Here is a 22,986-nt window from a genome sequence, read left to right as displayed (position 1 = left end):
CATCTGCTAAATGCCATTAATGTAATGTAATGTAATGTAATGTAATAGATCAGATCTTTTCAGGGTAGTGTGAACACAAACATTTTCAAATCAGACCTGAGTTACTTTTGTTTGTTATTCCATGTGACACAAAGGAGAATGGAGAACAGTCAGGTCAGAACTCATACATGCAATATCAGAGTCGTTGTTAATATCCAGAATTGTCAGCAAGACAAAAGAACAGTGAAGGACGACAACAGAGACAGGAGTGAGTTTAATCAGGGGACTGATGGGGGAGTTGGTGTCTTGATATCTGGGAAATTGATCGGCGCAAAAATGGAAGGAATCTACCAAAAACTGAATGAAATTTGCGGTTATGAACGTGGAAAATGTGAAGAACTGTCAAGAAAAGGTGCTTTCAGAGGTTGAGAGGAACTACCCCCTAGGGATCGCCTCTGAGAACTACATACCTTCAAGGGCTTTTTTCTGTTTGCACTGACCTGGCCAGTAGGAACACTGAAGTGACATAAGCTGGCTTGCTAGCGTGACCATAGAAGGAAATGCGAGCAAAGATTTTTATATTTTTCATCGATGCTTCAAAATCATGCTGTATTTCCTCCGTCACGTTGGCACTCAATAAACCTGAACGTCACTGTCAGTCTAGTTGTCCATGTTTATTTTTTCCCATTTTTAAAGATAATGTTAAGAGCAGTTGTTTACATGACTCATGTTTTATACAGATTTTTAAAAATGCTAGTTGCTGGTGCTACATCGGCTTATGTTCAACCAATCAGCGTACACTTACATCATTCATGGTTCCTCTTGTCTTGGCAGAGCACCTACCCTGAAACAGGAGCTAGGAAAGTCCTTCAAAACAGCATCCTAAGAACTAAGTTTGTTCTTAGTTCCTGCAGTGTGGACACACAGAAAAGGCTGAACCTCCTCCAACGGTTCTAAGAACTATGAAAAAGTTCCTCTGGTCTGAAAGTGCCCCAGACAGATCTGATCTGATCAAGGAATTGGAACTGTTCAACCAAAGTTGTATTTTTAAACAGAGCTCCCACTATGTTGCCTTTCAAAAGAGCCCTCATGATGCCAGTTTTGGTTGTTTACACTGAATCAAACAAAGTCAGCGTGAAGACGCTCTAATGTATGCTTTTAGACAGCATGTGGGCATTCCAGAACCAGGGGCATGATGTGTAACACAACCGAGCATTGGCATCTCATATGATGTATAACATATACATCAGAAATACAAACACCCCGGGTATACTGGCATTGCTTTCAATACAAGAATCATGGGTGAAATGAGTGTTGAGGTGCTTTTGCTAGCCGTACACATTCATACCACTCTTCTTATTCCCCTGGTGGTGGGTCGCACGCATAAATCATCATCAGCTCAAAAGTGGAACAACAACAACCCTCAACCCATGTTCGTACCTTTATACAGAATGGTGAGGAAGAATAAAGGTGCGACAGTCTGTGTACAAGGGGCTAAGGATATGGTCACACTACAGCTCGCGATGCTTTGCGATGGATTATCAATGGAAATGAGGTGTTTTGGTGGCGATGTATGGCGATGTGTACTTCGTCCAGGCAAGCTAAAAGTTGTGGTCACACAGCAGGCGAACACTTGGCCCTTTTCTTTTGAGGAGACCTGGCATTCTTCCTCGGAGGCGTGCTTAAGGGTTTTGTACAGTATGTATCAGCATCTGGCATAAGAATAATCGCTGATGCTTCACTCAATAGATTTCAACAATGCTAATCAATCAGCGCTAATCAATCAGCGATGATCACAAATGCATCATCTAACCATTGCCAAACATTTGCCGAATATTCATGTACCCTTTGCCCAACCAATTACGAACCTTAGCGAAGGATCTCCGAATGAAATTCACTTTTCAAGTCTTGGCAAGGGTTAAGCTATACCTTGCCGCTGTGTCGCTGAAGCTCCCACAAGCATTGGGAACATGGATTCGAGACAAATACATGTCACAAGGCTCAGCGAAGGTTCCCTGAACTTCAGGACGTATTCCCAAACCCATCTGTGAGTACTTATGGCTTAGTTTGCCAACAAAAACTTCACAATCAAATTTCAATGCACATGCTGAAAATTTTCACAGTGTTTTTGGCCACTCGCAAGGTGGAGACACACCAAACGAACAACTTGCGAAGTTCTGAGAACAATCACTGTGTACTGCACTACTGATGGCAATGCTACCAATTTTTCATCGCCAGGTATTTGCAAACCCATTGCAAGCTGAACTGTGACCAGGGCCTAAACAACCCTCATCCATGTAGCTACAGTATATTGTGTAGGCCATGTTTTTCAAACACAAAAACGCCTCCTGATAATATTCACCCAACCGGTTACGAACCTTGGTGAAGGATTCCCAAATGTAAATGTACTTTTCAAGGCTCTGCGAAGGTTAAGCTTTACCTTGCTACTGTGTCACCGAAGCTCTGGCAAACATCGGGGACATGGATTCAAGATAAATACATCTCAAGAGGCTCAGCGAAGGCTCCCTGAACTTCAGGACATATTCCTAAACCCATCTGCGAGGATTCACCACTTAGTTTGCTGCCAAAAACATCGCCACCAAATTTCAATGCATGCATTTGCTGTGCATCACACGATTGGTGGTGATGCTACCAATTTTTCATTGCCAGGTATTTGTAAACCCATTGCAAGCTGTACTGTGACCAGGGCCTAAACAACCCTCATCCATGTAGCTATATTGCGTAGGCCATGTTTTTCAAACACAAACACGCCTCCTGATAATATTCACTCAACCGGTTACGAACCTTGGCGAAGGATCCCCGAATGTAAATGCGCTTTTCAAGTCTCTGCGAAGGTTAAGCTTTACCTTGTTACTGTGTCGCCGAAGCTCCGGCAAACATCGGGGACATGGATTCAACGTAAATACATCTCAAGAGGCTCGGCAAAGGCTCCCTGAACTTCAGGACATATTCCTTAACCCATCTGCGAGGATTCGCCACTTAGTTTGCTGCCAAAAACATCGCCACCAAATTTCAATGCATGCATTTGCTGTGCATCACACGATTGGTGGTGATGCTACCAATTTTTCATTGCCAGGTATTCGCAAACCCATTGCGAGCTGTAGTATGACCAGGGCCTAAAACAACCCTCATCCATGTTGCTATATTGCGTAGGCCATGTTTTTCAAACACAGCAACGCCTCCTGATAACATTCACTCAACCAGTTACAAACCTTGGCGAAGGATCCCCGACTGTAAATGCACTTTTCAAGTCTTAGCAAAGTTTAGGCTATACCAGTACCTCGCCGCTGTGTCCCCGAAGCTTCCGCAAGCATCGGGGACATGGATTCAAGATAAATACATCTCAAGAGGCTCAGCGAAGGTTCCCCAAGCTTTGGGAAATATTCCCAAACCCATCTGTGAGTATTCACTGCTTATTTTGTCGACAAAAACTTCGCCACCAAATTTTAATGCATGCACTGAAATTTTTCGCAATGTTTTTGGCCACTCACAAGGCGGAGACACAACAAAAACCAACTTGTGAAGCTCGGAGAACATTCACCGTGCATTGCACAATTGGTGATGATGCTACCAATTTTTCATCACCAAGTATTTGCAAACCCATCGCGAGCTGTACTGTGACCAGGGCCTAAAACAACCCTCATCCATGTAATTACATTGTCTAGGTCATGTTTACCGAACACAGCGATGCCTCCTGATAATATTCAGTACGTGATGTAGTTATTTAGCTGTTTATTTTTAGCTAGCTACACCAGTGATAATCTGCCGGTATAACTCAAGATGCTAGCTGTACTGAATATTGAATATCATCATTTACCAGCTTATTTCTACCTCCACCAACTTTGTTGAAGGAGGTTATGTTTTCGCCTCTGTTTGTTTGTTTGTTCCCAATGTAACTCAAAAAGTAGTGAATGGATTTTGATGAAATTTGGAGGAAAGGTGGATCATGGGCCAAGGAACAAAGATTTTGATGCAAATTTGGATATGTGGATCCAGGATGTTTTTGTCTTTTCCCAACACAACTCAAAAAGTAATGAATGGATTTGGATGAAATTTGGTGGACAGCTTTATTATTGCCCTAGCTTCAACTGATTTGGTTTTGATGTTGATAACATGTGGCATGGCGGAGATATGCACCCTAATGAGTGCCCTTCTTGTTTTCCCTTTGTTTCCCTGAAGTACTTCAAAAGAAGCCTCTTCTTGTACCACTTGCCTGCTTTAGTGAACATCGAAATTATTATTTTACTGATTAATTAAGCACAAGCATGACAGCCGCATGACTTTTACACAAACATCAACACCTCCAGTTGAAAGGCATGTTCCTCCATGTGGCTCCGACTTACCGGCTCAACGACGGCCGGCTCTCCTTTCTCTCCTTTCTGTCCCAGCAACGCGGTACCACCTGGAACCTAAGGACAAAGATCAGGTCAAAGGTCAATATCAGACCAAGTGCGATCATAAGAGAAAGACTGAGATATAGATGGACAGATTCAGCTGCATGCACGTGCAAGAAGACGATATGAATGTTAACAACGTAATGCACTTTATACACAATTTCCCGACACCTCAGCGCTGTTGAATTCTGGATTCTGATTGGTCAGAAACTCAGAAGTAGGACAGGCTGGTGAAGGAATGACGGCTATGCTTGTTTTGTGAACGTAACTATAAATGGATAAAAAAAATATATAAAGCGCCATTCTTGTAAAATGTCGCAAATTGCAGTGGTATAAAAGGAATAAAACACTTCAAGAGATGCTGTTGGAGGAAAACGATCTACATGGGGATGGTCGCTGATTATTTTCCTATAAAACAGCACATCCTGAAGTGTTTTATTCCGTAAGTACTGTACAGATTATTCGTCGGTAACTTATTGTCCATAAAAAATAAGTGAAGTCTTGATACGCATTGAATCATGCAAGAGGCACTCGCTCTACAAAGAGGTCAAAGGTCAAGCCAGGTTAGTGTAAGCCACGTAAACGGAATACGGAGTAAAACGACTGACTGCTTGACTGACTGAAAATTGACTCCACACTACAGCAAGCATACTAACAAACTAAGAGTTCATTACTGTATAGTACGGAAAGTTCCAGTAGTATGCATCGATAGTGTATACTAGAGTACTTTTAATGCATACAACGATGTGCGTAGTAAATGCTGTAGCATGAAGAGGAATATGATATACGCAGAACACAAAGTGACGTGGGCAAAGAGGGCTGCAAAGAAGTGCACTTCAAGATCTCGGTGTCGTGTTTAAATCCTCTAAGAGGGAGAATGGAGAAGAATTAGGGTGAAAATATGATCTGTGTGAATAAAGTCCATTCATCAACTAGCAAGAGCTGTTTATCTCATTATCTCTAGCCACATTATCCTGTTCTACAGGGTCGCAGGCAAGCTGGAGCCTATCCCAGCTGACTACGGGCGAAAGGCGGGGTACACCCTGGACAAGTCGCCAGGTCATCACAGGGCTGACACATAGACACAGACAACCATTCACATTCACACCTACGCTCAATTTAGAGTCACCAGTTAACCTAACCTGCATGTCTTTGGACTGTGGGGGAAACCGGAGCACCCGGAGGAAACCCACGCGGACACGGGGAGAACATGCAAACTCCACACAGAAAGGCCCTCGCCGGCCACGGGGCTCGAACCCAGACCTTCTTGCTGTGAGGCGACAGTGCTAACCACTACACCACCGTGCCACCAGAGCTGTTTATATCAGATTATTATTTAAATATATTAATATATTATATCATATTCATATGTGCTGTACACTGTGTTCTGATTGGCTGATACAATACATATATATAAAACACAAAAATAAAAGTTTGCACACCCTGACCATTACACTTTTATGTCTTTGTTGAACATTTCATTCGAGATTTATTCCCTCTTTGCTGTTATAATAAGCTCCACTCTTCTGGAAAAGCTTTCCACTCGAGTTTGGGGCGTGGCTGTGAGGATTTGTGTGCAGTCAACGACAAGAACATGAGCGAGATCAGGCAATTATTCTTCAGGGAATCAAAAGTGGTTCTCTATAGCAATGGTTCTCAAATTGTTCCGAGTGGTTTCAGCTTCTAGTCTACGAATCAGAAGGTCCTTAACTTGAAACCACTCCAGGGACACATCATGGCTCTCCAAGGATGGATCATAGCTCTCCAGTGATGCATCGTGGCTCTCCAAGGATGGATCATAGCTCTCCAGGGACGCATCATAGCTGTACAAAGATGCATCTTCACTCTCTAGGGATGCATCATAGCTCTACAGAGATGCATCATAGTGCTCTAAAGACGCATCTTCGCTCTCCAGGGACGCATCATAGCTCTACAGAGATGCATCTTTGCTCTCCAGAGACGCATCATAGCTCTACAGAGATGCATTATAGCTCTCCAAAGACGCATCTTGGCTCTCCAGGGACGCATCATAGCTCTACAGAGATGCATCTTCGCTCTCCAAAGACGCATCTTCGCTCTCCAGGGACGCATCATAGCTCTACAGAGATGCATCATAGCTCTCTAGGGACACATCATAGCTCTACAGAGATGCATCATAGCTCTCTAGGGACACATCATAGCTCTCCAAGGATGCATCTTCGCTCTCTAGGGACGCATTGCAGCTCTCCAGGAATGCATTGTATCTCTCCAGAGACACATCATAACACTCCAAGGACACATCATAGCTTTCCAGGGACACATGTATCCTATCTCTGACCCTCAGCATCCTAACATATTTAATGAATTTCTTTATACTGTATATTTTAATAAATTTTTATTATGGGAGAAATGTTCAAGCCCAAACAACTCAGTAATATTGAAACTATTTTCTTTGGTTTTATTTATCTAAAGGCTGTAATTAACAGTTTGTTTAAAAAAAAAGCAATAACTATTTTAGATAACTGATAAAATACAATGAAAGCAGTTCTCACTAGTGGACTCGGACTGTAAGTAGTTAAATTGAGTGGAGTGTGTATGTGCAAGTTTTAGTGAAAAGATATGGGAGATTGGGTGGGCGATGTAAATAGTGTGTGTGTGTGTGTGTGTGTGTGGAGGAGAGCAGGGCAGGTTTGAACACACAGCTGGTTCTCTGGAATGAAGTAATTACTGTGCCTTCAGGCTAATGGGGCAGACAGAGTCCTGACAGGCCGCTGCGTACGACCTCAGCGAGAGGAACAGGAAACAAACAGGACTTCATTCAGAGTGTGAAGAGTAGCCTCTGTGTGTGTGTGTGTGTGTGTGTGTGTGTGTGTGTGTGTGTGTGTGTGTGTGTGTGTGTGAATACATGTCCATCAGCCCTCTTATCAGATCTTTACTAACTGCTGGTCTTACCTTTTCTTAAATTCAGAGTTCAAGGGAAGCAAATGAAATAAATAATGCACTGTCGATCCCAGTTATCAGCCATAGCATTTTTTAATGGCTGACATTATTATTATTATTTTTTTTTTAATTCTCTCAGACTAGTGTTGCTAACAGACAATGGCTGCTTATAGCTACCAGTTTAGCATATCTCGGTGAGCTCAGTATGACACTGTTATCAGTAAACATTGATAAAAGGATGTCACAGAGCCAAAAATGTCCATCACTGGAGCACCGTCCACAACGCGAAGGCGGAGACTGCAGTGGTAAACCTGATCTGGATGATCACATCGATCCAAACAGAAACAATTAAATATTCTTCAGTTGAGTATGTTATGATTTCGTGATATATTTTTCAAGAAGCTCAACTGCTAGCTATAAGCGTCCTTTATTTCTTGTGACATTAGCCTTGTAGCCTCAAATAATACACAAAGATAAGGGAGAATTCTGTACGTTTAATTTTTCTACACTGTTTTTTTTTTTTGGTCACACTAGAAAGGCTTCCTAATGCTACATTAAGGTGAATTTGTAGCATGAAAGCATTAAACTCATCCAGACTTACAACAGCATGACAGTGATTGTTTCGTCATGCCAAGTGTCTTGTTAGAATTGAACCAAGCATTTTGCAATACACACACACACACACACACACCATGTGGGATCACATGACATGATACTTACGTCGACATGTGCTTCTTCTGTGCCAGTTTCAGCAGGCACAGCAGGCCCAAACTCGTCCTCGTAATTGGGTACAGGGTTTGAGCCGGCGTTTCCAAACTCATCATATGCACCAAAGTCATAGTGAGATTTGTCAAACTCGCCCATGTCGTACTCCTTAAGGTCGTACTCCTTAAAGTCATACGCGTCCGCTTCTGCTGTGGCGCCGGGCTCGTTGTGCTCGGGGGCGATTGTGGGGTCCACCGCAGCAGGGGGCAGCTCAGTGACTGGATTACCCACAATCCCCTCTTCCACAGCCTTATTATTGCCAAGCAATGCAGCAGCAGGGGGAGAAAGATAGGGTGAGGGATGAAGATGGGGCAAGAAGTAAGAGGAAGGTCAGAAGGGAAAAGGAGGAAACAGGAAGTAAAATTAGGGGAGGACAAAGAAGTAAAAGGATTGGCAGTGAAGGGGAAGGAAAGGACAAGAGCAGGTTATGTGAAGTAATGGAAAAGATGAAGGAAAGAAAGGAAAAAGAGAAAATGAAAATGGAGGTGAAGGTAAAAAAGGAAGTGAAGACAGGAGGGAAGGCAAAAGGAAGTGAAGGTAAGAAAGGAGGAAATAGACAGAAGAAAAAGGTAAGAAAGATGAAAAGTAGGGAGGTGGAACAATCAGAGAAAAGAGGAGATAAAGGAATGGGAGAAAAGAGGAGGTGAGGGAATGGAAGGGAGGAGGAGGTGAGGGAATGGGAGAAAAGAGGAGGTGAGGGAATGGGAGAAAACAGGAGGTGAGGGAATGGGAGGGAGGAGGAGGTGAGGGAATGGGAGGGGTAGAGGAGGCAAAGGGAATGGGAGGAAAGAAGAGTAGGTGAGGGAATGGGAGGAAAGAGGAGGTGAGTGAATGGGAGGGGTAGAGGAGGTGAGGGAATGGGAGGAAAGAGGATGCAAAGGGAATGGGAGGGGTAGAGGAGGTGAGGGAATGGAAGGGTAGAGGAGGTGAGGGAATGGGAGCAAAGAAGAGGTGAGGGAATGAGAGAAAAGAAGGTAAGGGAATGGGAGGGGAGAGGAGGTGAGGGAATGAGAGAAAAGAAGAGGTGAGGGAATGGGAGGGAAGAGGAGGTGATGGAATGGGATGGAAGAGGAGGTGAGGGAATAGGTTGGATGAGGATGGGAGGGAATGGGAGGGAAGAGGAGGTGTGAGAATGGAAGGAAAGAGGAGGTGAGGGAATGGGAGGAAAGAGGAGGTGAGGGAATGTGAGGGGTAGAGAAGGTGAAGGGAATGTGAGGGGTAGAGGAGATGAGGGAATGGGAGGAAGAAGGTGAAGGGAATGGGAGGAAGGAGGAGGTGAAGGGAATGTGAGGGGTAGAGGAGATAAGGGAATGGGAGGGGTAGAGGAGATGAGGGAATGGGAGGGGTAGAGGAGATGAGGGAATGGGAGGAAAGAGGAGGTGAAGGGAATGTGAGGGGTAGAAGAGATGAGGGAATGGGAGGAAGGAGAAGGTGAAGGGAATGGGAGGAAGGAGGAGGTGAAGGGAATGGGAGGAAAGAGGAGGTGAGGGAATGTGAGGGGTAGAGAAGGTGAAGGGAATGTGAGGGGTAGAGGAGATGAGGGAATGGGAGGAAAGAGGAGGTGAAGGGAATGTGAGGGGTAGAGGAGATGAGGGAATGGGAGGAAGAAGGTGAAGGGAATGGGAGGAAGGAGGAGGTGAAGGGAATGTGAGGGGTAGAGGAGATAAGGGAATGGGAGGGGTAGAGGAGATGAGGGAATGGGAGGGGTAGAGGAGATGAGGGAATGGGAGGGGTAGAGGAGATGAGGGAATGGGAGGAAAGAGGAGGTGAAGGGAATGTGAGGGGTAGAAGAGATGAGGGAATGGGAGGAAGGAGAAGGTGAAGGGAATGGGAGGAAGGAGGAGGTGAAGGGAATGGGAGGAAGGAGGAGGTGAAGGGAATGGGAGGAAGGAGGAGGTGAAGGGAATGTGAGGGGTAGAGGAGATGAGGGAATGGGAGGGGTAGAGGAGATGAGGGAATGTGAGGGGTAGAGGAGATGAGGGAATGGGAGGGGTAGAGGAGATGAGGGAATGGGAGGAAAGAGGAGGTGAAGGGAATGTGAGGGGTAGAAGAGATGAGGGAATGGGAGGAAGGAGAAGGTGAAGGGAATGGGAGGAAGGAGAAGGTGAAGGGAATGGGAGGAAGGAGGAGGTGAAGGGAATGGGAGGAAGGAGGAGGTGAAGGGAATGTGAGGGGTAGAGGAGATGAGGGAATGGGAGGGGTAGAGGAGATGAGGGAATGTGAGGGGTGGAGGAGATGAGGGAATGGGAGGGGTAGAGGAGATGAGGGAATGTGAGGGGTGGAGGAGATGAGGGAATGTGAGGGGTGGAGGAGATGAGGGAATGTGAGGGGTGGAGGAGATGAGGGAATGGGAGGGGTAGAGGAGATGAGGGAATGTGAGGGGTGGAGGAGATGAGGGAATGGGAGGGGTAGAGGAGATGAGGGAATGTGAGGGGTGGAGGAGATGAGGGAATGGGAGGGGTAGAGGAGATGAGGGAATGTGAGGGGTGGAGGAGATGAGGGAATGGGAGGGGTAGAGGAGATGAGGGAATGTGAGGGGTGGAGGAGATGAGGGAATGGGAGGGGTAGAGGAGATGAGGGAATGTGAGGGGTGGAGGAGATGAGGGAATGTGAGGGGTAGAGGAGATGAGGGAATGTGAGGGGTGGAGGAGATGAGGGAATGGGAGGGGTAGAGGAGATGAGGGAATGTGAGGGGTAGAGGAGATGAGGGAATGTGAGGGGTAGAGGAGATGAGGGAATGTGAGGGGTGGAGGAGATGAGGGAATGTGAGGGGTGGAGGAGATGAGGGAATGGGAGGGGTAGAGGAGATGAGGGAATGTGAGGGGTGGAGGAGATGAGGGAATGTGAGGGGTGGAGGAGATGAGGGAATGGGAGGGGTAGAGGAGATGAGGGAATGTGAGGGGTGGAGGAGATGAGGGAATGGGAGGGGTAGAGGAGATGAGGGAATGTGAGGGGTGGAGGAGATGAGGGAATGTGAGGGGTGGAGGAGATGAGGGAATGGGAGGGGTAGAGGAGATGAGGGAATGTGAGGGGTGGAGGAGATGAGGGAATGTGGGGGTGGAGGAGATGAGGGAATGGGAGGGGTAGAGGAGATGAGGGAATGGGAGGGGTAGAGGAGATGAGGGAATGGGAGGAAGGAGGAGATGAGGGAATGGGAGGAAGGAGGAGGTGAGGGAATGGGAGGGGTCGAGGAAGTGAAAGGACCAAAATAATGGAAAGAGGAGGTGGAGAAAGTTAGGAATGAAGAGAGAGGAGGCACAAAAAGGGAAGGGAGGCAAGTGATATAAAAATGGCGGTTAGTTAAGCAGTTAAGACGACTGTATTCATGTTCTACTGCAGAGCAGAGTCAGATATGAACTTTGCATGAATGCACATGAATGAATTACAGCAAGTCAAAGTCTGAAAGCCAGAGGTCACACTTTTATTGTCCCAGAAGATCAGTGACTCCTTTCATAAACTCCACATCTTTATACGCAACATGTATGTTTATTCCCATACTTAAATTCGACTAGATTAATTTAATACGGGCCGTGAATAATGTGCACACTTCCCCAGGGACAAATACAGTGTTACCTCAGTTATTTACAGAAGACTTGTGTTTCATTAGCGTCAGTGATACTGACAGACTTTCACACTCCCGTCTTTTTCACATAAAGGGTGACGATGTTGAGGAACTGAATGTGCTTAAATGTGAAAAACACAGAAATACATGAAGTCTGAAATGGCAAGTCAGTGGCGAAACAGCGCGCAATATGTTTGCATATTGTTTGGGTAAACCGTTAACAGCTTAAATATGAGAAACTTTTGAATAAAATTAAAATAATTTAAAGACTAAGATCACTATATTGTGCATTTGGTTCATTTCTAATACAAGTTAGAACACTCCAAAAGAATGTTTGGCTAAATCATTGTGTCAGTGCTAGCACAAAGCTAGCAGCTACGCTAATCCAGCTAGCATTGCTGTGTTCGACTTAATTCTGAAGTCTCAAGTCAGAATGACATCATTTTCAAGATCGGTGCGTTCAAATTTCAAAGATGACTGCATCCATGAAAAATGAAAATGTGTGCTTTATTAGCAACAAGCTAACTAGCGAACATGCGAGAATTCATGATGTGTTTGTATTCTCGAAACAGCGAACTCTACGGTGAGTGCTAGAGAAATCTACAACACTCTTTGATTTACAGTAGACGGCGTGAACAGGCACGTTGACCTGCTGAACTCAAGGTTGAAGAGACCTTCCTGACTTTCTGAGTAGAAATTCTGAGTTGCGGCAGCATTTTCGTTGGGGTTCATTTAACTGCGTTATGAGTTTGAGGTTGAACACAGCATATAGCAAGTACAACCCCGATTCCAAAAAAGTTGGGACAAAGTACAAGTTGTAAATAAAAACGGAATGCAATGATGTGGAAGTTTCAAAATTCCATATTTTATTCAGAATAGAACATAGATGACATATCAAATGTTTAAACTGAGAAAATGTATCATTTAAAGAGAAAAATTAGGTGATTTTAAATTTCATGACAACAACACATCTCAAAAAAGTTGGGACAAGGCCATGTTTACCACTGTGAGACATCCCCTTTTCTCTTTACAACAGTCTGTAAACGTCTGGGGACTGAGGAGACAAGTTGCTCAAGTTTAGGGATAGGAATGTTAACCCATTCTTGTCTAATGTAGGATTCTAGTTGCTCAACTGTCTTAGGGCTTTTTTGTCGTATCTTCCGTTTTATGATGCGCCAAATGTTTTCTATGGGTGAAAGATCTGGACTGCAGGCTGGCCAGTTCAGTACCCGGACCCTTCTTCTACGCAGCCATGATGCTGTAATTGATGCAGTATGTGGTTTGGCATTGTCATGTTGGAAAATGCAAGGTCTTCCCTGAAAGAGACGTCGTCTGGACGGGAGCATGTGTTGCTCTAGAACCTGGATATACCTTTCAGCATTGATGGTGTCTTTCCAGATGTGTAAGCTGCCCATGCCACACGCACTAATGCAACCCCATACCATCATAGATGCAGGCTTCTGAACTGAGCGCCGATAACAACTTGGGTCGTCCTTCTCCTCTTTAGTCCGAATGACACGGCGTCCCTGAGTTCCATAAAGAACTTCAAATTTTGATTCGTCTGACCACAGAACAGTTTTCCACTTTGCCACAGTCCATTTTAAATGAGCCTTGGCCCAGAGAAGACGTCTGCGCTTCTGGATCATGTTTAGATGCGGCTTCTTCTTTGAACTATAGAGTTTTAGCGGGCAACGGCGGATGGCACGGTGAATTGTGTTCACAGATAATGTTCTCTGGAAATATTCCTGAGCCCATTTTGTGATTTCCAATACAGAAGCATGCCTGTATGTGATGCAGTGCCGTCTAAGGGCCCGAAGATCACGGGCACCCAGTATGGTTTTCCGGCCTTGACCCTTACGCACAGAGATTCTTCCAGATTCTCTGAATCTTTTGATGATATTATGCACTGTAGATGATGATATGTTCAAACTCTTTGCAATTTTACACTGTCGAACTCCTTTCTGATATTGCTCCACTATTTGTCGGCGCAGAATTAGGGGGATTGGTGATCCTCTTCCCATCTTTACTTCTGAGAGCCGCTGCCACTCCAAGATGCTCTTTTTATACCCAGTCATGTTAATGACCTATTGCCAATTGACCTAATGAGTTGCAATTTGGTCCTCCAGCTGTTCCTTTTTTGTACCTTTAACTTTTCCAGCCTCTTATTTTCCAGCCCCTGTCCCAACTTTTTTGAGATGTGTTGCTGTCATGAAATTTCAAATGAGCCAATATTTGGCATGAAATTTCAAAATGTCTCACTTTCGACATTTGATATGTTTATGTTCTATTGTGAATACAATATCAGTTTTTGAGATTTGTAAATTATTGCATTCCGTTTTTATTCACAATTTGTACTTTGTCCCAACTTTTTTGGAATCGGGGTTGTACTGCTAGCCTGGCTAGCACAGTTAGCCAGTATTGAGCCAGGACTATTTGATCGTAGTTAGGTTTTGAAATCAGTTGCATGTGGATAAGATTGGATAACTGGGTAATCAAAGACTGATGAATTTTAATTTGTCCTGAAAATAAATGTTATCGAAGGCATCTGATTAGCATGGATCATGAACTAGCATGAGTTAGCATGAGCTAGCATGAGCTAGCATGGTTAGTTTCCTTCCTTAATAAGGAACGCTGCAGGTATGCATAATATTTGCCCCCCAAAAAAGAATGCTCAATACTCTTAGTGTATTAGTTACGCATTTCTAATTGAGCTAATTTTGCGTTTTTGGGCAATTCTGTTATTTATATATTACGAGATTACACAGTTGTAATTAGCATGGACGACAGAAAGCAAGACACAAAGCAAAGACAATCCACTGAGATGGCGAACATGTTAAATACATGGACATACTAAAGTGGATTGCTTTTGGTCAACCAGGACAGTAAAACCACAGAACAACCATAATGGATTGTCTCTGCGTTGTATGAATTTGTCTTTGCAATTTCATACCAGTTTAATTTTCCAGTTCCTAGGCTTTAGACCCGTCCTAAAGCCTGTGTCATTAAAAAAAAATTGAGAAAAAAAGTTAAATATTTACCTCATTGTATCCAGGAGTGGCATCAGGAGACTTAGCCTGAGAAGCATCTACAGTCCCGTAGTCAAGTTCAGTTTCAGTAAAGTACTCGCCGTCTAAGTTGTTTAGCTGAAGCGGACGTCAGAGTGAAAGAGAAGGAGAAGGAAGAATGAGAAAGAAAGGATTAACAGACGTGCACACTACAGGCTGATCGACAGGCCTCTAGAACTGCCTGCCTTTCTGCTCAGATTAGAGGATGGGCATCAGAGATCTCCCTCGGTACTAAAGAGATGGAGAAGGGAGGAGAGGAGAGGAGAGATCTCCATGCCATGCCACTGTAGTCGGACTACATTTTTTTTTTTTTTTGTCTTTTACCCTTGTACCGGGCCTCCTCGCTGGTGCTGTTGCCTGGAAACCAAATCTCGTCTTCTTAGGGGCTAAATTTTTAGATGATTTCTTTATTGTGGCCAGGTGCTTATACGTAGGCTTGGGTTTGGACTTAGTGGACTTTGTGGTCCTCTTGGACTTGGAGACATTACGCTTCACTCGCTGGAGGGAGGGTGATGGAGGGGTGATGGTGACACAGGGACAAAATACACAACACATCAAAACATCAGGGTCAAGCAAGCAAGACATGACACAAGAACAAAAGTCAGAAGCTCGCATGTAGAGCGAGAGAGAGAGAGAGAGAGAGAGAGAGAGATGTTTGTTCCCTCAGGTGGACATGGAATGGACAGTAGTCTGAAAAACGTGAAGATATCAATAAACAACACTCAAAACGCAGACAAGGGAAGTCACATGACAACCAGACACCACACTGACAATCGCAGGCATGCACCACTTGGAATTCTTGCTTTTTGTTTTGTTTTTTTTTTCTTTTTACCTGAGACTCAGAAAATTCGTTTGGCGTGCCGGTGGGAATCGGTGCATCATAGTAATCATACGTGTCTCCATAATCTATTGCAGTTGTGTACTGGACAGAAGGAGGAAATGAGGTCAGAGAAAGGTTAGTAGGGAGCATCAAATATGATAACTTAAATATAACACTTTAAAAAAAAAAATTAACAAGCCCAGTAGGATTGTTAGCATAGACGTTTCACTGTTCTGTGAAACGAATGTTCAGTCGTTATTTTTGAAAGCATGATCTGAATCAATCTGTGGTCCAGGAGTATCATGTTTCATTTAATCATGAACATTTTACTTCCACACGATGAGATGATGCTTTCTCAAGAACTTCCGTTTCAAAGTAGAGCTGGGCGATATGATTGGTTGATTGATTGATTATAAATAACAATGCTACCTTTTTACATATTAAAAAATGCAAATATAATACAGGTATTGCCAAACATTTTTTTTTAATTACAACACTTATGTAATATTGACAACAAATATCATGATACATATTGCGTATCATAGAAAGGCCTTGGAAAATCAGGATTTAAATTTGTTTGCCTTATCACCCACTTCTACTGAAACAACAGCAACAACAACAACACACATTATAAAACTTTTTACTTTTGCAGCATTTGTCACCTGATTCTGAGAGAGAGAGAGAGAGAGAGAGAGAGAGAGAGATCCAGCTGATTAGACTGATGGTATTTTAATTAAAGTAGAAAAGCGCACAGGTGGCTGTTTAAAGCTTTATTTAAAAAAAAAAAGGAAGAGAATGGAAAAAAAGGAAGGAGAAAAAGCTTGGTGTGTGAATCTCACTTCCAAAAGGAATGAGATCGCAGGGACTCGTACTGTATACTGAACATATGGCTTTAATTTGTTAAGAGAAATGTATTTTCTGCAGTGTGGATATGTGTACAGTGTAAAAAGAGAGTCTATCATAGTTTGTATTAAATGTGTAGGTCAGCAAAAAAGCATACAGGATTTACATAAAATACGCGTTCATTCATTATGATCTATAATCATGAATGAACGAGGGGTTGAACATATGCACTATGCTTCAAAAGGGCAGACAGTCCGGTCCACTATCCAAAAAAACAAAGCTGTTAGATGAGAGTTGTGTTTATTAGTTCTGACCCATTGTCACTCTTCTATTCCAGAACAGGAAGTTGGAGAAACAGCAGTGATGGGACAGATGAACCCAACTTAGAGCCTCTGTTCCCATAATGTTCTTAATCCATCATGCATGAGTGCACTTTAGCTCCCTTTCAGCTTGCAGTGGTTCATAAACCTGCTTCCCTGCTGTTAAAACTGTCTTGTTTGCACTGTCTGGATTCATCTAGGTCATAGCAACCATGTTTAAAAAAAAAAAAAAAAGGCCTAGCAAGGCTTAGCAAATATTTTCTAGACCTAAAAGAGTCCAGCAACGGCTAGCAAAGACTAGATTGGTCCAACCAAATCCAGCAAGACCTAGCCAAGACTGCCTAGTCCAGTCAAGCCAAGTAAGGCCGAGCCTATGCTAGCCCGGCACAACCAAGCCAATAACCAGCAAGACCTAGGACTAGAAAAACTCAGCAAAGCCCGAAGAAGATCCAAAACCAGCATGGCATAAACATGATCCAAGTGTACCAGAGACCAGCCAAATCCAACCAAGACCAATAAGTCATGGTCAAGATTACACGGTCCCCACAAAATTGGCAAAAAATTTTCTAAGTCTAACCAGACCTGGCCAAACCCAGCAGATCCCAAGACCTCACCAACTCAGCTAATCCCAGCAAGGCCTAGCCAGGCACAACCAAGCTCAAAACCTGCCAGACCTACTCACTGGCCAGGCCTACCAAATCTTAGCAAGGGCCAAGCAAAATATGATTTGGTCTACCCAAGGACAGCCAGATCCAGCTATGCCCAGTAAGGTCTTAGTTCATCTAAAAGATCTATCCAACTCAACAAAACCCTGTCAAGCAAGACCTAGCCAAGACCTTCCCAAGATCAGCAAGAGGATTAGTAAAGACTAAATCAGTCTCTGATAAATACACCAAGGCTGGATCAGGTTGAATCAGGCCCAGATAAACCAATCAATATAATTAAACATCTCATACTAGCTGTCCACTGGTGGCACGGTGGTGCAGTGGTTAGCAATGTCGCCTCACAGAAAGAAGGTTTACAGCCAAGGGGGCCTTTCTGTATTGGAGTTTGCATATTCTCCCCTTAATGGGTTTCCTCTGGGTGCTCCGGTTTCCTCCCACAGTTCAAAGACCTGCAGATTAGGTAGAATACCCAGCCAACGGGGTTGCACAAGCTAGTGTACGCTTAATGCCAGTGGTGTAAAACCTATGCCAAATCAAATATCCATCTATCCATTATCCTTAACCGCTTATCCTGTGCAGGGTCGCGGGCAAGCTGGAGCCTATCCCAGCTGACTATGGGCGAGAGGCGGGGTACACCCTGGACAAGTCACCAAATCATTGCAGGGCTGATACATAGAGACACACAACAAAACAATTCACACTCACATTTGTGGTCAATTTAGAGCCACCAATTAGCCTAATCACATGCCTTTGGACTGTAGGGGAAACCGGAGCACCCAGAGGAAACTGGGCAGACATGGGAAGAACATGCAAACTCCACACAGAAAGGCCCCCAACGCTCAAACCCAGAACCTTCTTGCTGTGATGTGACAGTGCTAACCACTATACCACTGTGCCAAATCAAATATGTGGATCATAAAATTGGATGATCTGCTGTGGCAACCCCTAACAGGAGCAGCCGAAAGAAGAAGATACTTGCTGTCCAGTAAGGATGAATGGATGATGCTTATTCCTGCTTCAGCATCAGAATCAGAAATCAAATCAGTATCATCTGCTGACAGTTTAAAACTTGCATGTGGTTCTGGTGCTGTCATGATCGGACATCGCTCTCACTGCACACGCTGTTCAAATATTACAACCCAAAAACTGATTGAATATCAGCATTATGAATAAGCGTTCAATCTAAATTCTTACAACCCTACAGACGGAAGTACTCGGTGTAATAAACCTTGAACAGTGTGGAAACGTATGACTAAACGGACTGTCTTTTTCATACTCAGCACGATAAAACACTGCAATTGCAGCTGGTGTTGGCTGCGTTTATATGGCACGTGCTGAAACTTCCTTCCAAGATATCAATATAGCTGACAATCTGCAGAATGCGCTCGCAGAATACAACCATGAGAAACACTCATGAGCTTGCTGCCAGAATATGTCCAGCACTTCATCAACAGAGGAGCTCCCTCATTGCGTTCCAGAACATTATGCAGTACATCATCCAAAGGGGAAACAAAACACATGAACCTTACAAGAACATGACTCTACATGACCAGGCAGGAGAAGTGTTCATTCTTACGGTAAGCAGTAGCCTCATTCTTAACTGAAGCCTCTTTAGGAGCAATTTGTAAACCTGCAGTTCTTAAATGAAATAGTGGCACAAACTATACAGTGATTAAAAAAAAAAACACACCACACAATATAATAATTGTACAAATCATTGTACTATAGGTTTGGTACCTTATGTAAAGTTTGTAATTTCAAGTAAAACACTTTATAAAGTGTCATATAAAGCTGCTAGAACATTGTCAGCTCAGTGTTACCCCTTTAAAAAGTGACCTTGTTTTAAAAACCTTATAGTATGATGATATACAGCACCTGGATATGGCTTTTTTGATAATATCTTTATCAATGCTTATACGACAGCTTTACCAGCTGGGAGGTCCATATCGTGAAATACCGTGACCGAGGTCTTGAAAGTACTGAGCGAGGCCCTCTGGGCCGAGGTCAGTATTCAACGCCGAGGTCACGGTATTTCACCATACGGCCCAACCTTAAGCTGGTAAATAATATATTTATTTTTTTCTTTACCAAATTCTAACAGAAAACGAGAGCGCCCGAAAGGGAAAACCGAGCCGAGCCGCCACTTTGAATCCTCATTCACGGCTGTCATGCAAATGGCTTCCTCCTCGGTATACAAGTGCACTTCCATGGCAGGAAAAAAATTACATTTTGCCGCCTATGTAGTCCCCTATTTATACAAATAAGAGTCATTCAGGATTCAGCCATGTTTTTGCTCGGCATTAGCAAGTTAGAGGTTTTCGTCTTTCTCCTGAAATGTTTTCTTTTATTTCTTCTTCCTCAGGGTAGTAAAACTCACTTTCGCTGTGAAGATTGTCGTTATCGCTATCCATGATGTAAAATTAATGCTATTCTCCTGAGTAATGCTGGCAAAAATTTATAAGATTTTTGATAATCTTATAAATATATCTTATAAAAAAAAAGATAAATGTTGACAAAAAATGCTACTATGTTAGTTGTTGTTGTGAACGAGCGAGTCGCCAGAGGTCCATAACTGGGGTCCGTACTGTAGGATACGGACCCGCTCACCAGCCAATCAGAACGCAGGATTTGGACCGCGAAAAAAATAAATATATACATTGACTGGTCAACAGGTATGCATTGCAAACTTTAGGCCCTGGTCAGACTGCAGCTCGCAATGGGTTTGCCGATGAAAAATTGGTAGCATCGCCACCAATTGTGCGACGCACAGCGAATGTTCTCCAAGCTTCACAAGTTCTTTTTTGGTGCATCTCTGCCTTGTGAGTGGCCAAAAATGTCACAAAATTTTTAATGCATACACTGAAATTTGGTGGTGACCTTTCCGTCTGCAAACTAAGCAGCGAATACTTGCAAGTGGGTTTGGGAATACTTCCCGAAGCTCAGGGAACATTCATCAAGCCTCTTGAGATGTATTTGTCTCGAATCCATGTCCCCAATGCTCGCAGGAGCCTCATCAACACACCGGTTCGGCAAAGCCTAACCTTCACTGAGGCTTAAAAAGTGCATTTACATTCAGGGATCCTTTGGAGCATGTTGTGTGCCTGCTTGGGACCCAGTCATTATGGGAAACACCGGATGCTGATTTGAGCACAATCAGCAAATGCTGTTTTCATAAAGACTTTGTGAACTATTCTGTCATGTATGCAGCGGTAGATGGATCTAAGTGCAGGAAGAGCGTTTATTAGCAGGCGGGATATTTACAAAAACAAAACGTGAGGCAAGGTCAGAGTAACAAAACACACACACACACAAAAGCACAATCATAAAGCAGAGTATTTAACCAGAGTCATAAACATGGCTAGAAACAAATGTGGCAGTGATAATACTTTGCAAAATCTCTGTGAAAACAGTGTCCTTATATGCGCGTACTGATTGCGGTAAAATCAGCATCAGGTGTTTCCCATAATGGCTGGGTCTCAAGAGCGCACACAACGGAGCACGGCTGCTCGAGCGTGCGAAGGCGTGACAGTCAAGTGTTCGCCTGCTATGTGACCACAACTTTTAGCTCGCCTGTATATCACCTTGCATCGCCTCGTTTTCATTGATAATCCATCGCAAAGCATCGTGAGCTGTAGTGTGACCGTAGCTTTAAGCACGGGTTTAAAAGGATGCCCCATTCCTGAGTAACCATAACAGCAATCAAAGTCATACTTGCCAACCCCCAGAGAATGAAAAACAGTAGATCACCTTGTGAGACACAGTCGCGCCCTTCTATGGGGGTCCGGAGGCATTCCCGCCCAAAAAAAATTTTTGAAAAAAAAAAAAAAGATGTAAAACGGTGCATTCTCCTGCATTCTGAGTGCCATATTTGAAGAAAACAGGGGTGAGTTTCCCCAAAGCATCGTAGCACAAAGATCATCATTAAATGGTAGAGTGAGCATCACAATGAACACTCTCTCTCCTAGTTAAGATGCTCTTAGCGTTAAGAGGCTTTTGGGAAACCCACCCCAGATTAAGAAATCAGACTGACATACTTCAGAAAGTGCTGCTTCTCACCTCACCTCGATGCTGGATGATCTGACAACATTGAACCAAATCGCCTTGAACTTGTCATAGCGAATCTTTTTTTCCTTCGGAGTTTTCATTGTTCGCGATCACCAAAGCATGTTTGGTTTTTACAAATGCTGGTGCGACTTGTTGTAACAAATGACCTCATTGCTGATTGGCTAGAACCATAACAAGAGCCAATGGAATGGTGCGATATAATACAGCGATCCATTTTAGATTCAACATCATTATTGCGCCATTCCATTGGCTCTCAGCTTCACTTAATATGGCTATTTGACGCTGTAGACTTGTATCTCGTGTGCTGAAACAGCTGAAGCGAGATCAGAAGAGCGAATCCAACAGTGTTCACTGATTATTATCCCCCCGGCATATAATGTGGGGGGATATAGCTATCGCTCTGTCCGTCTGTCTATCTGTCTGTAAACATTTTAGTTTCCGGAGCATAACTCAAAAACTATTAGGAATTTTTTTCACGAAACCTGACAGTTGTGCTAAGTGCTTAGAAGAGTTGTGCCTTTTGACATTTTGGGATTTCTGTGATTTTTTGTTTCTGTATTTCCATGGCAACCAATTCAACTTAGAAAAATTTGGAGTGGGGTTTCATGTGGGGGCCGGGATACGTCATCTCCTGATGACTCTTGTTTTGTAGTGTAGTAGTTTTCAGAACTAAAAGCAGTAGGCGGTATTCCCCTGTCAAAATCTGTAGACGACCGCGTGAATCGGTAGAGTTGGCAAGCATGCAACGTATCTGTGATGTAAGCAAAATAACACTCCTAAAGCATCCTAATACCAGGAAGACTCAGACAAGATGGAGTTTCCTGACAGTGCCATGTTATCTTGCTTATACACCAGCTACTTTATGATTGTTGTCATGGTTACCCAGTGTTGATTTACACCAGTGACTGAATGTTTAACACATACCTGTCAGCCAGTTAGAATGTTACTGTAACTGTTGTCTAAGCATAATTATAACTGGCCTAATTATATCATTAAAAAAAGAAATATGGGTCCGTCTCAGAAACTGGTCTCTCATTTGGGACATTATGGTCAAAAAATTAATTTTCTCATTTTACTTTTTTTTTTTTTTTGCATTTACCTAACACTCAATGTTTCTTTTGTCATGTTTAATAAGAATAAAGATAGCATCTTGCTTTATCTGGCCTCCACCGTGGAACATTTTTTTGATTACAATTCAAATGCTTTTGTAAAATTGATTTCCATATAAAATAACTCCATCATGAAGAATTAAAGCCCCTCCTTCACAGATGAGTGAAAATATTGAATAAATTTCCTCTTTTTGATTGCTTGGGTTAAAAATGCCAAGTTATGATGACTGAATTGATTATTCACTTAAATATGAATAATACGATACATTTTGGGGATTTGATATGGCGAAATAGGACACAATGGAAAAATCAAGAACACACCGGAAAGATGAGAATAACGGCGGCGGTAAAAGAACAGCGACTGTACCGGCTGAAGGTCGCGCGGGTCTCTGCTGCGGCGTGCGAGGCGGGGGCGGGGCAAAATGACTGGCTGTAGATTCTATCAAAAGTTCGATCTAA

At 43.4% G+C, this 22,986-nt stretch overlaps 1 protein-coding gene across 1 annotated transcript in view; it reads right to left on the bottom strand.

The window, feature by feature from the left end:
* Positions 1 to 22,986, bottom strand: part of col11a1a (collagen, type XI, alpha 1a) — a 256,824-nt gene that overhangs the window by 175,962 nt on the left and 57,876 nt on the right. The window contains exons 6-9 of the mRNA XM_060922694.1: positions 15,538 to 15,627; positions 14,679 to 14,783; positions 8,034 to 8,327; positions 4,344 to 4,409 (exon numbers count right to left, since the gene is read on the bottom strand). Of these exons, the coding sequence (XP_060778677.1) occupies positions 4,344 to 4,409; positions 8,034 to 8,327; positions 14,679 to 14,783; positions 15,538 to 15,627 (555 nt within the window). The remainder of the gene's footprint in view (positions 1 to 4,343; positions 4,410 to 8,033; positions 8,328 to 14,678; positions 14,784 to 15,537; positions 15,628 to 22,986) is intronic.

The sequence above is a fragment of the Neoarius graeffei genome, chromosome 5 (assembly GCF_027579695.1).
Source record: "Neoarius graeffei isolate fNeoGra1 chromosome 5, fNeoGra1.pri, whole genome shotgun sequence".
In the NCBI taxonomy this organism is placed as follows: Eukaryota; Metazoa; Chordata; class Actinopteri; order Siluriformes; family Ariidae; genus Neoarius; species Neoarius graeffei.
The sequence above is the reverse complement of the archived record's forward strand: the minus strand, read 5'-3'. Positions and strand labels throughout refer to the sequence as shown.